At 42.5% G+C, this 14,507-nt stretch overlaps 1 protein-coding gene across 1 annotated transcript in view; it reads right to left on the bottom strand.

Annotated features, from left to right (window-relative positions):
* The window catches only part of Spag17 (sperm associated antigen 17), a 214,907-nt gene that overhangs the window by 12,023 nt on the left and 188,377 nt on the right, over nucleotides 1-14,507 (bottom strand). Inside the window, exons 42-46 of the mRNA XM_041637866.1 lie at nucleotides 12,963-13,062; nucleotides 11,932-12,025; nucleotides 10,458-10,832; nucleotides 7,206-7,342; nucleotides 4,063-4,247 (exon numbers count right to left, since the gene is read on the bottom strand). Of these exons, the coding sequence (XP_041493800.1) occupies nucleotides 4,063-4,247; nucleotides 7,206-7,342; nucleotides 10,458-10,832; nucleotides 11,932-12,025; nucleotides 12,963-13,062 (891 nt within the window). The remainder of the gene's footprint in view (nucleotides 1-4,062; nucleotides 4,248-7,205; nucleotides 7,343-10,457; nucleotides 10,833-11,931; nucleotides 12,026-12,962; nucleotides 13,063-14,507) is intronic.

The raw sequence follows: 14,507 nt of genomic DNA, 5'->3' as shown, positions 1-14,507 counted from the left end.
AGTTGGAACATCTTTAAAGCTGCTAGGAAGTTAACAGTCAAATCAAAGCAGAATGAGGCAAGTTTACAATTTGATAGGCACAAAGATCAATTGAATAGAACAGAACCCATAAGTAAATACACACACACACACACACACACACACACACACACACACACAAGGGGAGAGAAGCTTATGGACATTGAATCTGGTAATGACTTTTTGGTTATCACACCAAAAGTCGAGAACCCAATCAAGATTAAATAAGTGATCACACTAAAAAGCTTCTGTACTGCAAATGCAACAGCAAAGGGGAGTGGCATTGGAAGTAAGCAACAGGCAGAGAAAAAAGTATCTCCAAAGCATGTTTATAATAGATCATTTAAAGTTATGAAGAACTCATAAAACTCAGTAGGAAATTATTGGAAAAAAATAATAATCTGATTTAAGGAAGCACAAAAGACTTGATTTAACATTTCTCTACAGAATACATAAAAATGACTGAAGGGCACATGAAAAAGTATTCATAATTAATCACTAGACAAATATAAATTAAAACCATTAAGATGACCTTCGTAAGAGAAAACTCAAACGTAACTGGAGATTTTTTCTGTGTCCCACCCGGTCCTGCAACTGCTTATAAAATAATCACTCAGAAGCTTATTATTAGTTATAATTGTTTGGTCAATGGCTCAGTTATTACTAGCTAGGTTTTATATTTAAATTAACCCATTTCTATCAGTCTATGTATTGCCACTGGGCTGTGGCATTACCTCATTTTCTACATGGCTTGCTTCCTTGGTGGCTTCCTAACTCCACCCTTCTTCTCCCTGTATCTCTACTTAGATTTTCTGCCTGGCTTTATTCTACATGGCTATTGACCAAATCATCTTATTTTTTAACCAATGGCAATAAAGCATAAAACAGTTTCTTTATTGATTAACCAATAAAAGCAACACATATATGGAAGGACTTCCCCACACTCTGAATATATGTTGGTCCCATTGGTTGATAATAAAAGCTGCTTTGGCCTATAGCAAGGCAGAATAGAGTTAGGCCGGAAAGCCAAACTGAATATAAGGAGATATAGGGGCAGAGTGGAGTGAGATGTCAGCCAGCTGCTAGAAGAACAAGATGTATTAGAGCACAGGTAAAGCCATGAGACGTGCCGGGCGGTGGTGGCGCACGCCTTTAATCCCAGCACTCGGGAGGCAGAGGCAGGCGGATCTCTGTGAGTTTGAGGCCACCCTGGTCTACAAGAGCTAGTTCCAGGACAGGAACCAAAAGCTACGGAGAAACCCTGTCTCGAAAATCCAAAAAAAAAAAAAAAAAAACCCCAAAAACAAAAAAAACAGCGATGAGACGTGAGGCAAAGCATAGATGAACAGAAATGGGTTGAGAAGCAAAAGTTGTTACTAAGTAATAATCCTAAACTGTTGGGCCAAGCATTTTTGTAATTAATATTGACTCTTTGAGTCATTATTTAGAAACAGCTGCAGGACAGGGTGGGACGGAGAAACCTCCATTTATACTCAAAGGTAAGAAATGTTGGAGAGGGTGTGGAAGAAAAAGACTTATTGCCCTCTTGATGGGAATGGACACTATGGAACTTAGAGACTGAGCAGTCATTTGATCTAGCAGCCCCTCTTCTGGGAGTGTAACCAAAAAGAAATAACCCCCCCCCTCATAAGTGTGGACAAACACTGCACTGCTGTGTGCCCTGCAGTGCTACTCACAACAGCCAAGACAAGAAAACAACCGATGTTCCCATCACCAGATGTGTGGATAAAAATGAGCATCGATGGATATAAACAATGGAATAGTATTCAAACTAAATCACAAGACCATGCCTTTTGCTATTGCATGGGTAAGCCCAGAGGATGGCATTCTAAGCAAAATGAGTCAGACAGAGAATATATCACCCTGCTTATATCTGGACTCTAAAAATAAATTAAGATACACAGAAATGTAGAACAAGAGTGGCTACCAGGCACTGAATCAAGGTCGAATGAGTAAACACAGGTCAAAATCTACAAAGCAATGGCCGGAGAGTTAGCTAGTGGTTAAAGGCCCATACTGTTCAGTCTTCCAGAGGCTCTGAGTTCTGGTCCCAGCATCCCCACTGTTTTACAACTTCCTGTAACTACAATCTAGAGATGAAAGGACCTTTCTGGCCTCTGGGGACACTCACACTCGTGTGCATGTGGACACAGGCAGACATGCATGCATATACGTAATTAAAAAAATAAATATTACAATAACATATACAAAGCAATAGAGGTGTAGAGCAAACAAGTCTGAGACCTACATGAGGATCGGGGGCAGGTGAAATATATTATATATAGAATTCCCACTGAATGAGTAGATTCTGGCTGCTCTTGACACAAAAAATACTTGCACCACTGCAATAATCTTTGGGAATATTTATGTATCCTATGACAACATGTCATAGTTCTTAAATGTGCCTAATACCTTTTGATAGAGCTTTCCCTATCAGGTATAAACAAATGTTGATTGAGATCATCACAGTTGGTGATTATTTAAATACAGTGTAATGGCTAGTATCAATTGTCAACTTGGCATACCTGGGAAGAGGTAACCAGATGAGAAACTGTGTCCATCAGATTGGCCTGTAAGCAAGTCTGTGGTGTGGAGGTCCAAAAATGTGAGCCTATTTCCACTTGACCAAAGGTCAGAGAATTGGAATTTACCTCTATTCTTTCAAGGTTATCGTGTTTCTACCTCAAGCAAAGGTCTCGCCTAGATTCAGAGTAGAGAGTTCTGCTTTCTCAAGGTTATTGTCAACAGGTGTGTCTAATAGCCAGACCTTGTATTTCAGGAATAGAGAACTAGATATGTGGGGCTGGAGAGGTGGCTCAGTGGTTAAGAGCACTGGCTGCTCTTCCAGAGGTCCCGGGTTCAATTCCCAGCAACCACACGGTGGCTCACAACCAACTGTAATGAGACCTGGTGCCTTCCTTGCCAGCAGTACATTGTATGCTTAATAAATAAATCTTAAAGAAACCTTTAAAAAAGAGAGAGAGAGAGAACTAGATATGTTTCTACCTCAAACAAAAGTCTAAAAATCCAACTAAAGTTCCAGTTCCCTTAAGGATCTAACATTAGATTCTATCCAGGGAGTGGTTTGCCTACAGAATGCTTTGGTCTAGGGTGTGAGTGTGACTTGTTTTGTCCCAGCAACAGAATGTTTAACTATGGCTGTAGCCTGTGACCTTCAACTGGTCTGTTCTTTTCCTCGTATTATGCTAATACAGTTTTTTTTTTATCTTATTCCTACCTCTGAGGGTCGAGGCATTTTAGGTAATTGGAAATTAAATGTGGGTGATTTCAGTATTCACTAGAACTCCCTCCTGGCACTATTCACTACGTTCCTCTGTTTTATTATTTTTACTTGCATCTTCGTATTCTTTACTAATATTTCTAAATCCCCATGCCCCTACCCTGGCAAGTGGTATTTTTGTCGAGGCTGGACCCGACACTATGGGTGTATTGTCTTGATCAATGATTGATGGAGGAAGGCCCAGCCCACATTGGGTGCTGCCACCCTGGACCGGTGTTTCTGAGTTGTGTAAGAAAGCAGGCCAGTAAACAGTGTTCCGCCATGGTCTCTGCTTCTTTTCCTAAATCCACGTTCCTTACTTGAGTTCCTGCCCTTCATGATGGAATAGTGTAAATGAAAACAAACCCTTTCTTCTTTAAGTTGCTTTGGTCATGGTGCTTATAGCAGCAACACAAAGAAAAGAAGGACATATGCTTTCAAGTTCTGAGTATTGATTATTGCAGTGCTTGTACAAATTGTTTGTTCTTTGCTAGGTCAAATTAAGAGCTGAGTGCGTGGCTCCTACTGAAACGTGAGATATGATTTACAGAAGGTATGAGAGCAGCTATCACATTAGTGGAGGCCAGTCAATGCTGATTTGTCGAAGAGTGAATGAAAGCATAAAGAAATGAACTATGATTATTCAGGATTCAAAATGTCGTTATAGTTTGGCTAAGAGTCATCAATACAGGAGAGACAATCTTTAGAGGAACACAAGCAGGCACTTGGTGCCTTTGCCTCACCTGCAGAAGTCCACACCGACATTCTTGAGTTTCACAATGGTTGCATAGGTGTGTCCCTCTTTAAGCACTCCAAACTTCACCGCCGGTGGGAGAAGGTGGAACCCGAAAGGGGATGCGTTTTTGTTATAAATAGCAGCAGATGCAATGGAAGACGTATTCACTTTTCCCCCAACGGAATCTTCCACCTTTGGAGAGCAGAAAAATTGATAAAGTAAAAGGGGGAGTTTCTGATTAAAGAAGACACTGCTGACACCAGAAAGGATGACTGCTTGGCCAAGGGAAGACGTAAAAGATTTATGATCTCATGCAGTCCTTACAACATCCCCATTGTCAACTGGAGCCTCAAACTCTCCCCTGCATGATGTGGAAAGCCCCATTCCTCTCTCCACCCTACCAGAGAGTCTCTGAACAAAATAAAGGCACTGGAAAGCCCAGTTCCTCATTGCTGGTGGCAGCTGCAGCTTCCTCCCCTGAAACTGTCAGTCACCCAAGATCAAAGCTTTTGATCTTTAGACCATATTTGGGCACAAATCCAGCTTGTGGAAGACACATCATCATCCCTTGCATACAACTCATAAAATCTCCCTGCTTTAGTTCTCTGAGACCAGATAATCTACCTGTGAATTGTTCTCAGTAATAAACCTGTTGTTATACTTTTTGAATTCAGCTTAATCTGGTTTACTGCATCGGTGGGGAAACTTATAATGGGGGTTGGGGGGCATAAAACCTATTACATATAAAAATTATTTTAGGTTTTGCCTTAAATAAAACAAAGTACACATTTAGAGCTTAAAGATCATTTGCTCAAATGCTTAAGTAGCAAAATCTCTACCCCAGGTTCGCCTGATTCTCATATCCATGCTCTTTCCTCTGGGGCAGTGGTGATCAAGAGTTGGCTAACTTCCTGCAGTGTCTTCTGGAAGACTCAAGGTTCCTGTTCCTGTTCCTGTTCTAGGAGTTTCAGATTCCCTGTGTCTGGAGTGAGGAGGGGTGGGCATTTAAAAAGTTCTCTGGTATTTCTAACTGTGCTGATCAGGAAGTTACAGAGGAATATCTGCCCTCCGCTCATCACCGATGTCACCAGGAGATGAAACTGCAGACACCCCTGTCACACATCAGACTTAGAGAGTCTGAATCTGCATATCTGACAAACTGCTGTGTAATTCATATGCACAGCCAAGCTTCCAAGCGTGATTATCAGTTACATATACAAGATATTCTAATATGACAGCCAGCATCTGTCATAGTAGTAAAGAAATGATAGTTTTTTTTTTTTTTAACTTGTGAGCATAAAGAAGCATTCCTATCAGAGCTGGTGGGAAAACTTTATCTAAAAGGTGCTGAGGAAGAGAGAGACAAGAGAAACCTGCAGTGGCTGAAGGAGAGTGAGCCAGGCAGGGTAGGCTGAAAGAGCAAGTTTTTTTTTTCTTTCTTTTTTTTTTTTTTTTTTCGAGACAGGGTTTCTCCGTAGCTTTTTGGTTCCTGTCCTGGAACTAGCTCTTGTAGACCAGGCTGGCCTCGAACTCACAGAGATCTGCCTGCCTCTGCCTCCCGAGTGCTGGGATTAAAGGCGTGCGCCACCACCGCCCGACTAAAGAACAAGTTTTAACAAATATATTGTAATGCTCCATTTTCAATATGAGGAGCTCTTAGTGCTCATCGGAGTCACAGAGAATGAGAGGGGCTGGGCTCTTTCCCTATGGAGGATGGCTGGTGCCTGCTGCTCTCAGGACATTGAGAGCTGGAAAGTCTGTGAGGTGACTGAGCCCAAGATCATACGAGGGGGCCATCTCAAGTCTCAAATTATTTCATAGGTAAGTAAAGTTTTGTATCCTAAGCCAACAAGGTAAGGAATTTGGGAAAAGGGCATGTCCTGATCTACAGGTGAAGAGAACAAGGATTTCTCATGATAGGGTGGGATGGGACAGTATGACCATAACATAGGACAACAACCTTTAAAAAAACCACTGTCTTATCAAAGCCAGCCAGTCATTTTTGCCTTTTCTGTATGCTGGTATCCCATTATGCAGAATTATATATTAAAAACTGTTTCCAGCAAACTCTTGAATTTATTGTTTTATTTCCAGCAACACGAGATCATACTTAGTGCTGGCCTAAGTTCTTTGGACTTTATCCTAAACATTGTTAAGTGGAAGGTTTTGGAGTTTCAGTTCAGGGGCACAGTCCTTTGCGGTTAGAGGTTATGAGATAGGTTGTTAACGCCACAGACAGACAGGCAAGGGCTCAGAGAAGACTGCAGGCCCCCCTGATAGTGTAGCTGTAAAACAGGATTCCTGTGAGATTCAGCTGCCCTCACCCAAAGGGAAGTGTCTACAGGGACAGCCAGCCTGTCTCCCAAGAGACCACACATAGCCCCTACACCTGCATCAACGTCCTCACTCCAAAGCCCCTCCCTCACTCCCAGCTAGCTTTCCCCCATTGCTGGCTCCCTTCATTACCTGAGAGGAGGTTCCCCTCAGTGTGCTGTGCTAACTCACACAGCCCCATCTCTTGAAGTCAGACTCTGGTTTCTTTCTGTCTTCTGTCTCTTTATGCTACCTCAGACATCTAACATGTGTGACAGAGTCAAGGGTCCCTTCTTACAGGCTTCAGAGGAAGCAGCTGCAGAAGGAGATTAAAAAGTTTCCTTTTCTTTTGGCCCAGGGCTGGCAGTTCCTAGAAGGGACCAGGCAGTGTTGAGCATAGAATGCCAGGTGACCAGCATATAGCCCTGGTCGTTGTCCTTAACTGAGGGTCCACAGGGCAGGGAGGGCAAGCTTCTAGGCCAACAAGTGACTTTAGTTCTGCAAATACAGAAGACTGTAGCTTCAGGAATTATCACCTTTTACCCAGAATGGAGGAAGTTTAAAAATGGCATAGCCTTGGCTAACAATGAGATGGGAGGCTAGTGATCCCTTTAGCCAGTAGAGAGCACCTGAATAATTCTCTCCAAAGTGACCGTTCCTAGGAACCTGCCAACTGGCTGATGGAACTCAGAAGCTGGTGTGAGCCAGTGGCAGCAAGGCACTGCCTTTTCTATGCCCCCGTGGAGAAAGAGTAGGTAGGGCACAGGACAGGCATGGGCCTCAGTGATTTCAATTACCCAGAATGCCCTGGGAGACGTGCTAAAGTTTCTCTGTTACCTTGGCAAGAGGTTGAGACTTGGGTTTGGAACCCATCAGATAATGAGGTAACCTCACTTTCTCTTTTCTTGCTTGTCCAGTAACATCCTGCAGCAATGACTGGGTTGGAATTTTGATCGGCATAAAAATGTCTGGTTCTGTTAGAGAAAAAGCATACATCAGGGCACAGCTAAGATACACGTCACATTGCCAGAGCATAGATAAGCATGGACCAGCCTGGAAACTTCTCTAGTCATTTTTTTTCAAATTAGTTTTTAGTTTTTCAAAAAAATATTTACTTTGTTATTTATGGGCATGCATATGTGCGCGTATTTGCATGTGCAAGTGTGTGCACATGTGCATGTGCTTGTTAGTGTGTGTGTGTGCATGTGTGTGTGTGTATGTGTGTGTGTATGTGTGTGTGTGTAGGTGCATGTGCTTGTTAGTGTGTGTGTGTGTATGTGTGTGTATGTGTGTGTGCATGTGTGTGTGTATGTGTGTGTGTATGTGTGTGTGTGTGTGTATGTGTGTGTGTGTGTGTGTGTGTGTAGGTACATGTGCCCCAGAGGTCAGAAGAAGGCATTGGATCCCCTGGATCTTAAGTTACAGGTCGTTGTGAACTGTCCGATGTGTGTTCTGGGAAATAAATCTCTTTCTCTACAAGAGCAATGCTCTGGATGGCTGAGCCATCTCTCTATCTCCATCCCTGTCATTAAGCCTTAGAGAACTTGTTTAAAAGAAATGAAAGCTTTTATCAGGTCCCATTTTCTATTTGTACATTTTGCTAGGCTGTTCTACATGTATTACCCTATCTCTGTTTCTTACAACTTCTCTATGAGATGGCAGGCAGATGCTGTTGGCATCACTAAGAAACCAGAATTCTCAGTTTTCTTGTAACTTCCCTATGATGTGCTCGCAGTACACTTTCAGGATCCTTACCACGAAACGAGCAAGAGCAGCCGCTGAAACATCAACTCTGAAAGATTTCCTTGTACTAAGGGGGTACGCCATTAAGAAATTTAGATTCTATTTTGATTTCTATAGCTCTAAAATATGGCATAGTAATTATAAATGAATTAAACCAGATATTTATATCTTTAGACTTGTACATTTTTTTTGTCTCTCCCAGTCATTTGGAGGGTGAAGAAGTGAATCATCCACAAAGCTACCATTGTTTATATTCACTCCAAATAGTCAGGAGGTTGAACTAAAAATTGTTGAATTGTAGATCTGGAAGAGTTGGATTGGGCCAGGATGCCTGCCACGTGGAAGTAACCTGTCCTTTGTAGATGAGAACAGAACCAAGTGAAGGGAAGAAGTTGATGGGACAAAAGGAAGGTAGTGAGAATGTGAAGACAAGCAAACTAGCAAACATGCACTCATGGAAGGCCTAGGAGCCAGAGTCAGCTACCTGTGGGGCTGGTCCCAACTCCTTGTCTCTGGTTTGCTTTTGAGCAGAAGTAATCCTACTACCTCTCCCATTTTTTAATTGAATTTGTGTTGTCTCATTTAAAAAATCAAAAAGCCCTAGTGAACACAGCATGTTCTACCTCTTTACAGATGAGGAGAGCAGAAATTCCGAAGAAAAATGAACTCGTCAAAGAGATAGTGAGTGTCGGAGTTGGAATGTGAAACACGAATCAGATTCCACAGGGCCCCAAAGCTTACTAGGCACTGCTATCTCAGGGTAGCTTCTGGAAAAACAGATTTCCAGGCCATAGGTTAGCCAGGCCCCACTGTCAATCAAAGCAAGCAGAATCTCTGGAGGTAGAGCTTAGCAGTTAGCGTTCTGATGTCTATGGGCCACCATTCTTCATGTAGGCATCCATTGTAACAGCTTGATCCAATGGGGACTAATTATCTGCTCACACGGTTATTACCCCTGATAGAAAATGCCGATGAGGAGTATGCTATGCCGCGTGCTGCACTAAGCAGTTCATGTACATTAACAGCTCAATTTTGATAAGCCTCTTATGCATATATTCATGTGCATGCCATGATTTCTGGCAGAAGAGGCAATGGAAGAACTAAAAATTATTTGCCCCACAGCATGTTAAATAAGTTAACTTTGGAACCTTGAGTCTCCTTTTTTCTCATATACTCATTCAGGCTTATTGGCTTCGCGTCCATGATATATTTCTAAGTAATTACTTAGATGGCTTCTTACCATCTTTCTCTTATGTGTGTATATGTTGAATGTGTATGTACACATTTCTGTGTATGTGTGTAGTGTGGTGCATGAGATGCTCTACACTTTTCCATTATACATAGACTTAAAAAAATACAGCTAGCTCTCTTAGGACTTGACCATTATCTCAATTTTCTCAAGGCTCCCTAAAAGTGCTGTTGCCCCAAGACAACAGGAAGCAGTCTAGAGAACATGATGCCCAGACTCCCAAGAGGTATGGTGGGTGGCTTTTGGTCATTTGGTGGGTTATGGATGTTTGTTATCCTTTAGGGGAGTTGGTTACAATTGTTATTGGTTATGGTCAGGAAAAATGCTGAACAAAGGAGAATAGATTCAAGGATCTTTTTTAAAAAGAGAAAAAGTGGACTATAGGAATGACAGGGTGAAAGGATAGATTACTGAATTTACTTTAAACTAAAAAGCAACTATTAATCCCAAATATTTGACATTAGTATGGATTTTTGTATATTAACACAAATTTACAGTTATATTTTGTTAGAAAATACTCTGTACATGTTTCCACTCTTGTTTAAGATTTTCTTAGAAGCCAGGTGGTGGTGGAGCATGCTTTTAATCCCAGCACCTGGGAGCTAGAGACAGGCTAGCCTAAATTTATAATCATATTGCTTCATCTTCTCAAATGGTGTAATTGCTTCTTTTAAAACTTCTGCGTGCATGAGTGTTTTGCCTGCATGTATGCCTATGAACTATGTATATCTGGTGCCCAAGGTAGCCAGAAGCGATATTGGCTATCCAGGAACTGGAGTTACAGATGGTTGGAAGCTCCATGTGGCTGCTTGGAATGGAATCTTAGTAGTCTAGAGGAGCAACCAACAGCACTTTCCCTCCCCCGAGTAATCTCTTCAACGCATACATTTAGAGGTGCCGGGAGAAGGGTCAGTTAGTGGAGCAGTTGCTGCACATGAAGACCCGAGCTTGCATCTTCAGCATCCATGTTAGGGCACGGCAGCAGGTGCCTGAAATCTCAGTGCCGGAGACACAAGACAGGAGAATCCTGTATTCTGAAGAAATACAGCATTTACTTCAAAGCTGTGAGATAAAGCAAGTGGCGGTGGCGGCCATACCTTCATTAGGAGGTCTGGTGACATTTTCAAGTTGGTTTTGGCTTGCAGCCTCCTTGGCAAATTTTGTTAAAATTTCAAGTTGGTTTTGGCTAGCAGACTTCTTAGTAGCTATTTTTAAAGTTTCGCTTTTGTTCTGAATATCAGTTTCCTTGGAAGAGTTGGTTACAATTTCGGTTTCCTTTTGACTCTCAGACTCTTGGGAAGGTTGTGCTAAATTTTCAGTTTGGTTTTGGCTAGAAGACTTCTTGATAGGTTGAGTTATATTTTCAATATCACTTAGGCTAGTAGGCTCCGTGATATTCTCAGCAACCTCTTCTTTTGGAAGGGGAGGTATATTTGCAGCTTCTTGTTCTACACCTGAAGTCAGTGTGGAATCTGCAAGTCCCCAAACAAACAATGCAAGTTACGCTATGGCCAATGAAAGAGAGACAACTAGCACTTGTACAGACAACACTGAACAATGAATTTCTCAATGAAAAAGTGTTCCCCATTCTTCTCATATGATGATGGTACAAGGCCATCATTGAGAGATTCCTCATAATGATTGGTGTTTGCCACTAACAAACAAGGCAGTTCCTGCCGAGCAAATACTCCCTAGGAACTGGCTGGATCTTGTGGGCATTATGGCCAGCTGGAACTGTCTCCAGCCTGAGGCTAAGCAATCTGCCTCTGCATTCACCTACTAAACAAAAATGATTTCCAAAAATTTATCTCTTCATTAAAACATATATCTTTAAGAAACAGGTACAATATGAAACAAAGTTAAAAAAAATGTATGTATGATTGGGGAGGCACATAGATTTCAGTTTGTGTATATGTGAAACCTGGATGAGCGTGGTTTAAAGGTACTGACTCTGAGTGGGTGTCTGAAGTGCTGGGACTGAACCCAAGGTCACATGCCTGTTGACCAAGGGCTCTACAATGGACTAAACATCTATTCTGACACTGGCTTGTTTGAAGAGACCACCGCAGCTGCACTGTGCACTGTCTACAGACAGGTACACATTTATCTACTAGGACCTCTTCATTAGATTCGAATCGAGGATTTTTGACATGAATTCTGTATAGTTACTATGTACTCCGAGAGAAAGACTCTCAGTGGTAGACAGCCTTCCATTTGGTGAAACTTGACTTCTTAACTAAGTTGTCAAATACTGCATCTCCGTTGTTCATGTATTTTCATTTTATTTTCTGTAATTAACAAGCATGCATGTTATTTTGAGACCATGTGAATGCCACGTTCTCAGAAAAACCTTTCATTAATCCTTTGGTTAGTCAGATCTAAACACACTTAGGCACAAGAAATGAATCTGAAATTCAATTTATGTCTTTCTCCCCTTATATAATTCAGGCATATCTGTAGTATGCAGGTAATAGCAAACCCTGTCACTAGTGGTCATTAACACAAGGGGCCGGATGGGTGTGACTCAGTTCAGGTCAGGTGACAGGAATAGGAATCATATAAACACCTTACCTGAAGGCAGATCCGGAACAGCTGCTGTGGCTGTGTCTTCCGTTTTCTTTGTAACAGGAGGCAGGTTTTTGGAAAGCTTCTCCAGATAATCATACTTAAAGGAAACGCACAGGATGTACTTCAGATACACACTCATTTTATGCAACTGTCACAAATGTTAGTTAAGTCAACAGGCACTGCTGACAAGACTCCGAGGATGAAGCTGAAAGCTGGAATTCTGTAAGAGACTAATTGACCTCTAGTCTTTGTTAACCAGTTGTGGTTTTTGAAATTTCCTCTGATTAATAATAGTATCCTTAATTTTTGAGAACTCCAGGGCATTGTGGACACATGAAAGTGTTCACTTTGTTTTGAAGCTTCAGCGGTGAGGGACTCTGAGAGGCTGTGAGGAACTTTGAGGGACTGTGAGGGGCAGCGAGGAGCAGCGAGGGGCAGTGAGGGGCAGCGAGGGGCCTGTGAGGGGCCATGAGGGGCAGTGAAAGGCAGTGAGGGGGACGTGTGGGGCAGTGAGGGGCTGTGAGGGGCTGTGAGGGGGAGTGAGAGGCCATGAGGGGCAGCGAGGGGCCATGAGGGGCTGTGAGGGGCAGGAAGGAGCAGTGAAGGGCATTAAATGGCAGGTAAGTCTGTGACTTAGGGTCTTAGGAGTGGGTTCGCGTGGAAGAGGAGAATGTTCGGTGTCTCTGGGGGTCTAAGAGCCCACACTACCTTAATGGTATTTTAACAGTTGAGGATTGATGAAGCTCTGATGAAACAAAACCTTAATTAGAGTTTGTTAGAGGTTGGCAAATAAACAACAGCAAGGACGTGGCCCAAAGAAAACCTTAGAAAGGAAGCAAAAGAGGGTGGCATACACGAGGGACCGAGGGAAAGTCCCCTCCATGTGCTTGTGTGGAAATAGATGGGAAACATGATAATTATTTGGTCAGATTGCTACACTAGGCAAATAAACAGCATCCGAAAAAAAGCTTACAGGTTAACATGCAGAGCATCATTTTGTAGAAATTAAATTATTATGAATTACGTTCATTTACCTGTGTCTTAAATAGCGGGCCCAGTTCAGACTTAAAATAAGGTGGTACTTCTTTGTTCCTAATTTGCGACAGGTAATTTTTTGTTTTCTCAATAGTGTTCCTGGTTCACATTTCCACAATGATATGCAAAAGAACACACAGAACACATTGAAAAGTTATTTGCCCATGCTTTAGCCCCGGATCCCACTGGATCCCACTGCACTCACTGACGGTAAAACCAAGAAGGGAAAACTGAATGGACTCTTTTGTTTCTCCTTGAGGCAGGGTCTCACTACCTAGTCTTGGCTGGCCTGGAACTGGCTTTGTAGACACTTGGCCTTGAGCACACAGAGACCCATCTGCCTCTGCCTTCCAATGACTGGGATTCAAGGTGTGTGACACCCAGAGTCTTTTATTGGGGGTGCCATGTTCACAGTTTGCAGAGACATTTCTTACTTTGTAAATCTTTGAAAATCAGATTTTTGTATGAGACAGGGACTAATGATGCCAGCTGATCTCAAATGTCTAAAGCCAAGGTGCCAGTGGTTGGGTTTTTTTTTTTTTTTTTTTTTTTTTTTATGTTGTGAGGTTCTCTGGAGTTGAAGTGACAGTCACGGGCTTCCATCATTGCACTAGCAGGAGCAGCCACAGCACTGCTGCGAGCTGGGTTTTCCGAATCATAATGCCTCTACTGGGAAGGCCAAGCCAGGGGCTCTAAACCGGGGTTATTGGGTAAGCCTTGTTATCTCCATTTTATAGTAATAACCTCAAGGTGTAGGGAGACTAGATACCTATTCTATGGCATAATCAATACAGGGTGGAGCTGAACAAGCTGGATTATACATCTTTAATCTTGTGATCTTGACAACTGTACCTTCTAAGCAACAGTCAGCTATCCAGACTGATAATCCTCATATTTTATAGGTAAATAAACCGAATCCCTGAAGTAAAACAGTCAGTTGGCATAGTAGAGTTCACAAGAAATCATACTGTAGCTGCCCCTAGACATGCTGACTCTGAGACCAGTGACCGTACACAGACTGCACGCCCATCTTATTTAAACAATTTCAATTTGCCATTGAAATACCTCTGTCTCCTGCCTCGTGGGACTTTCCCATCAAGCCGGGCAGGCTGGAGGTTGTCCACGGCTCTCTTACAGCTGTTCGTAAGCAGGAGGCAGTGAACATGGAAATCCAGAGGCCTACATCTCTTTGTTCTAGGCTCAGTGTTGGTTCTTCCATAGGACCTCGTATTCGCTGTATACTTTCCGTGCCCCTGACATACTGGTTATCTTATCCTCGGCCCACATTTCTTGTTCCCATTTTTTTTTCTGTTCATGCCACACATTTAATTATGGATCTCGCCTTCCCTAGCTGTGATGAACTACTCACACTTATATTTCAATCGTTAAAATAGTGGGTAACTCATGAATAAGCACAGGATTTAAAAGGTGCTCAAAGAGTATATTCATAGGCGCTTGACAACGATGTCTGTATGTACAGACCCTGTACAAGAACGGGCCTGACAGATGCAGAAGGGACTCAGGGGGCCCTATGCCTTGCTTGT

This window comes from Microtus oregoni, unplaced genomic scaffold (assembly GCF_018167655.1).
Source record: "Microtus oregoni isolate MIOR12 unplaced genomic scaffold, Mior012 000054F_ref0000373, whole genome shotgun sequence".
NCBI lineage: Eukaryota > Metazoa > Chordata > Mammalia > Rodentia > Cricetidae > Microtus > Microtus oregoni.
The sequence above is the reverse complement of the archived record's forward strand: the minus strand, read 5'-3'. Positions and strand labels throughout refer to the sequence as shown.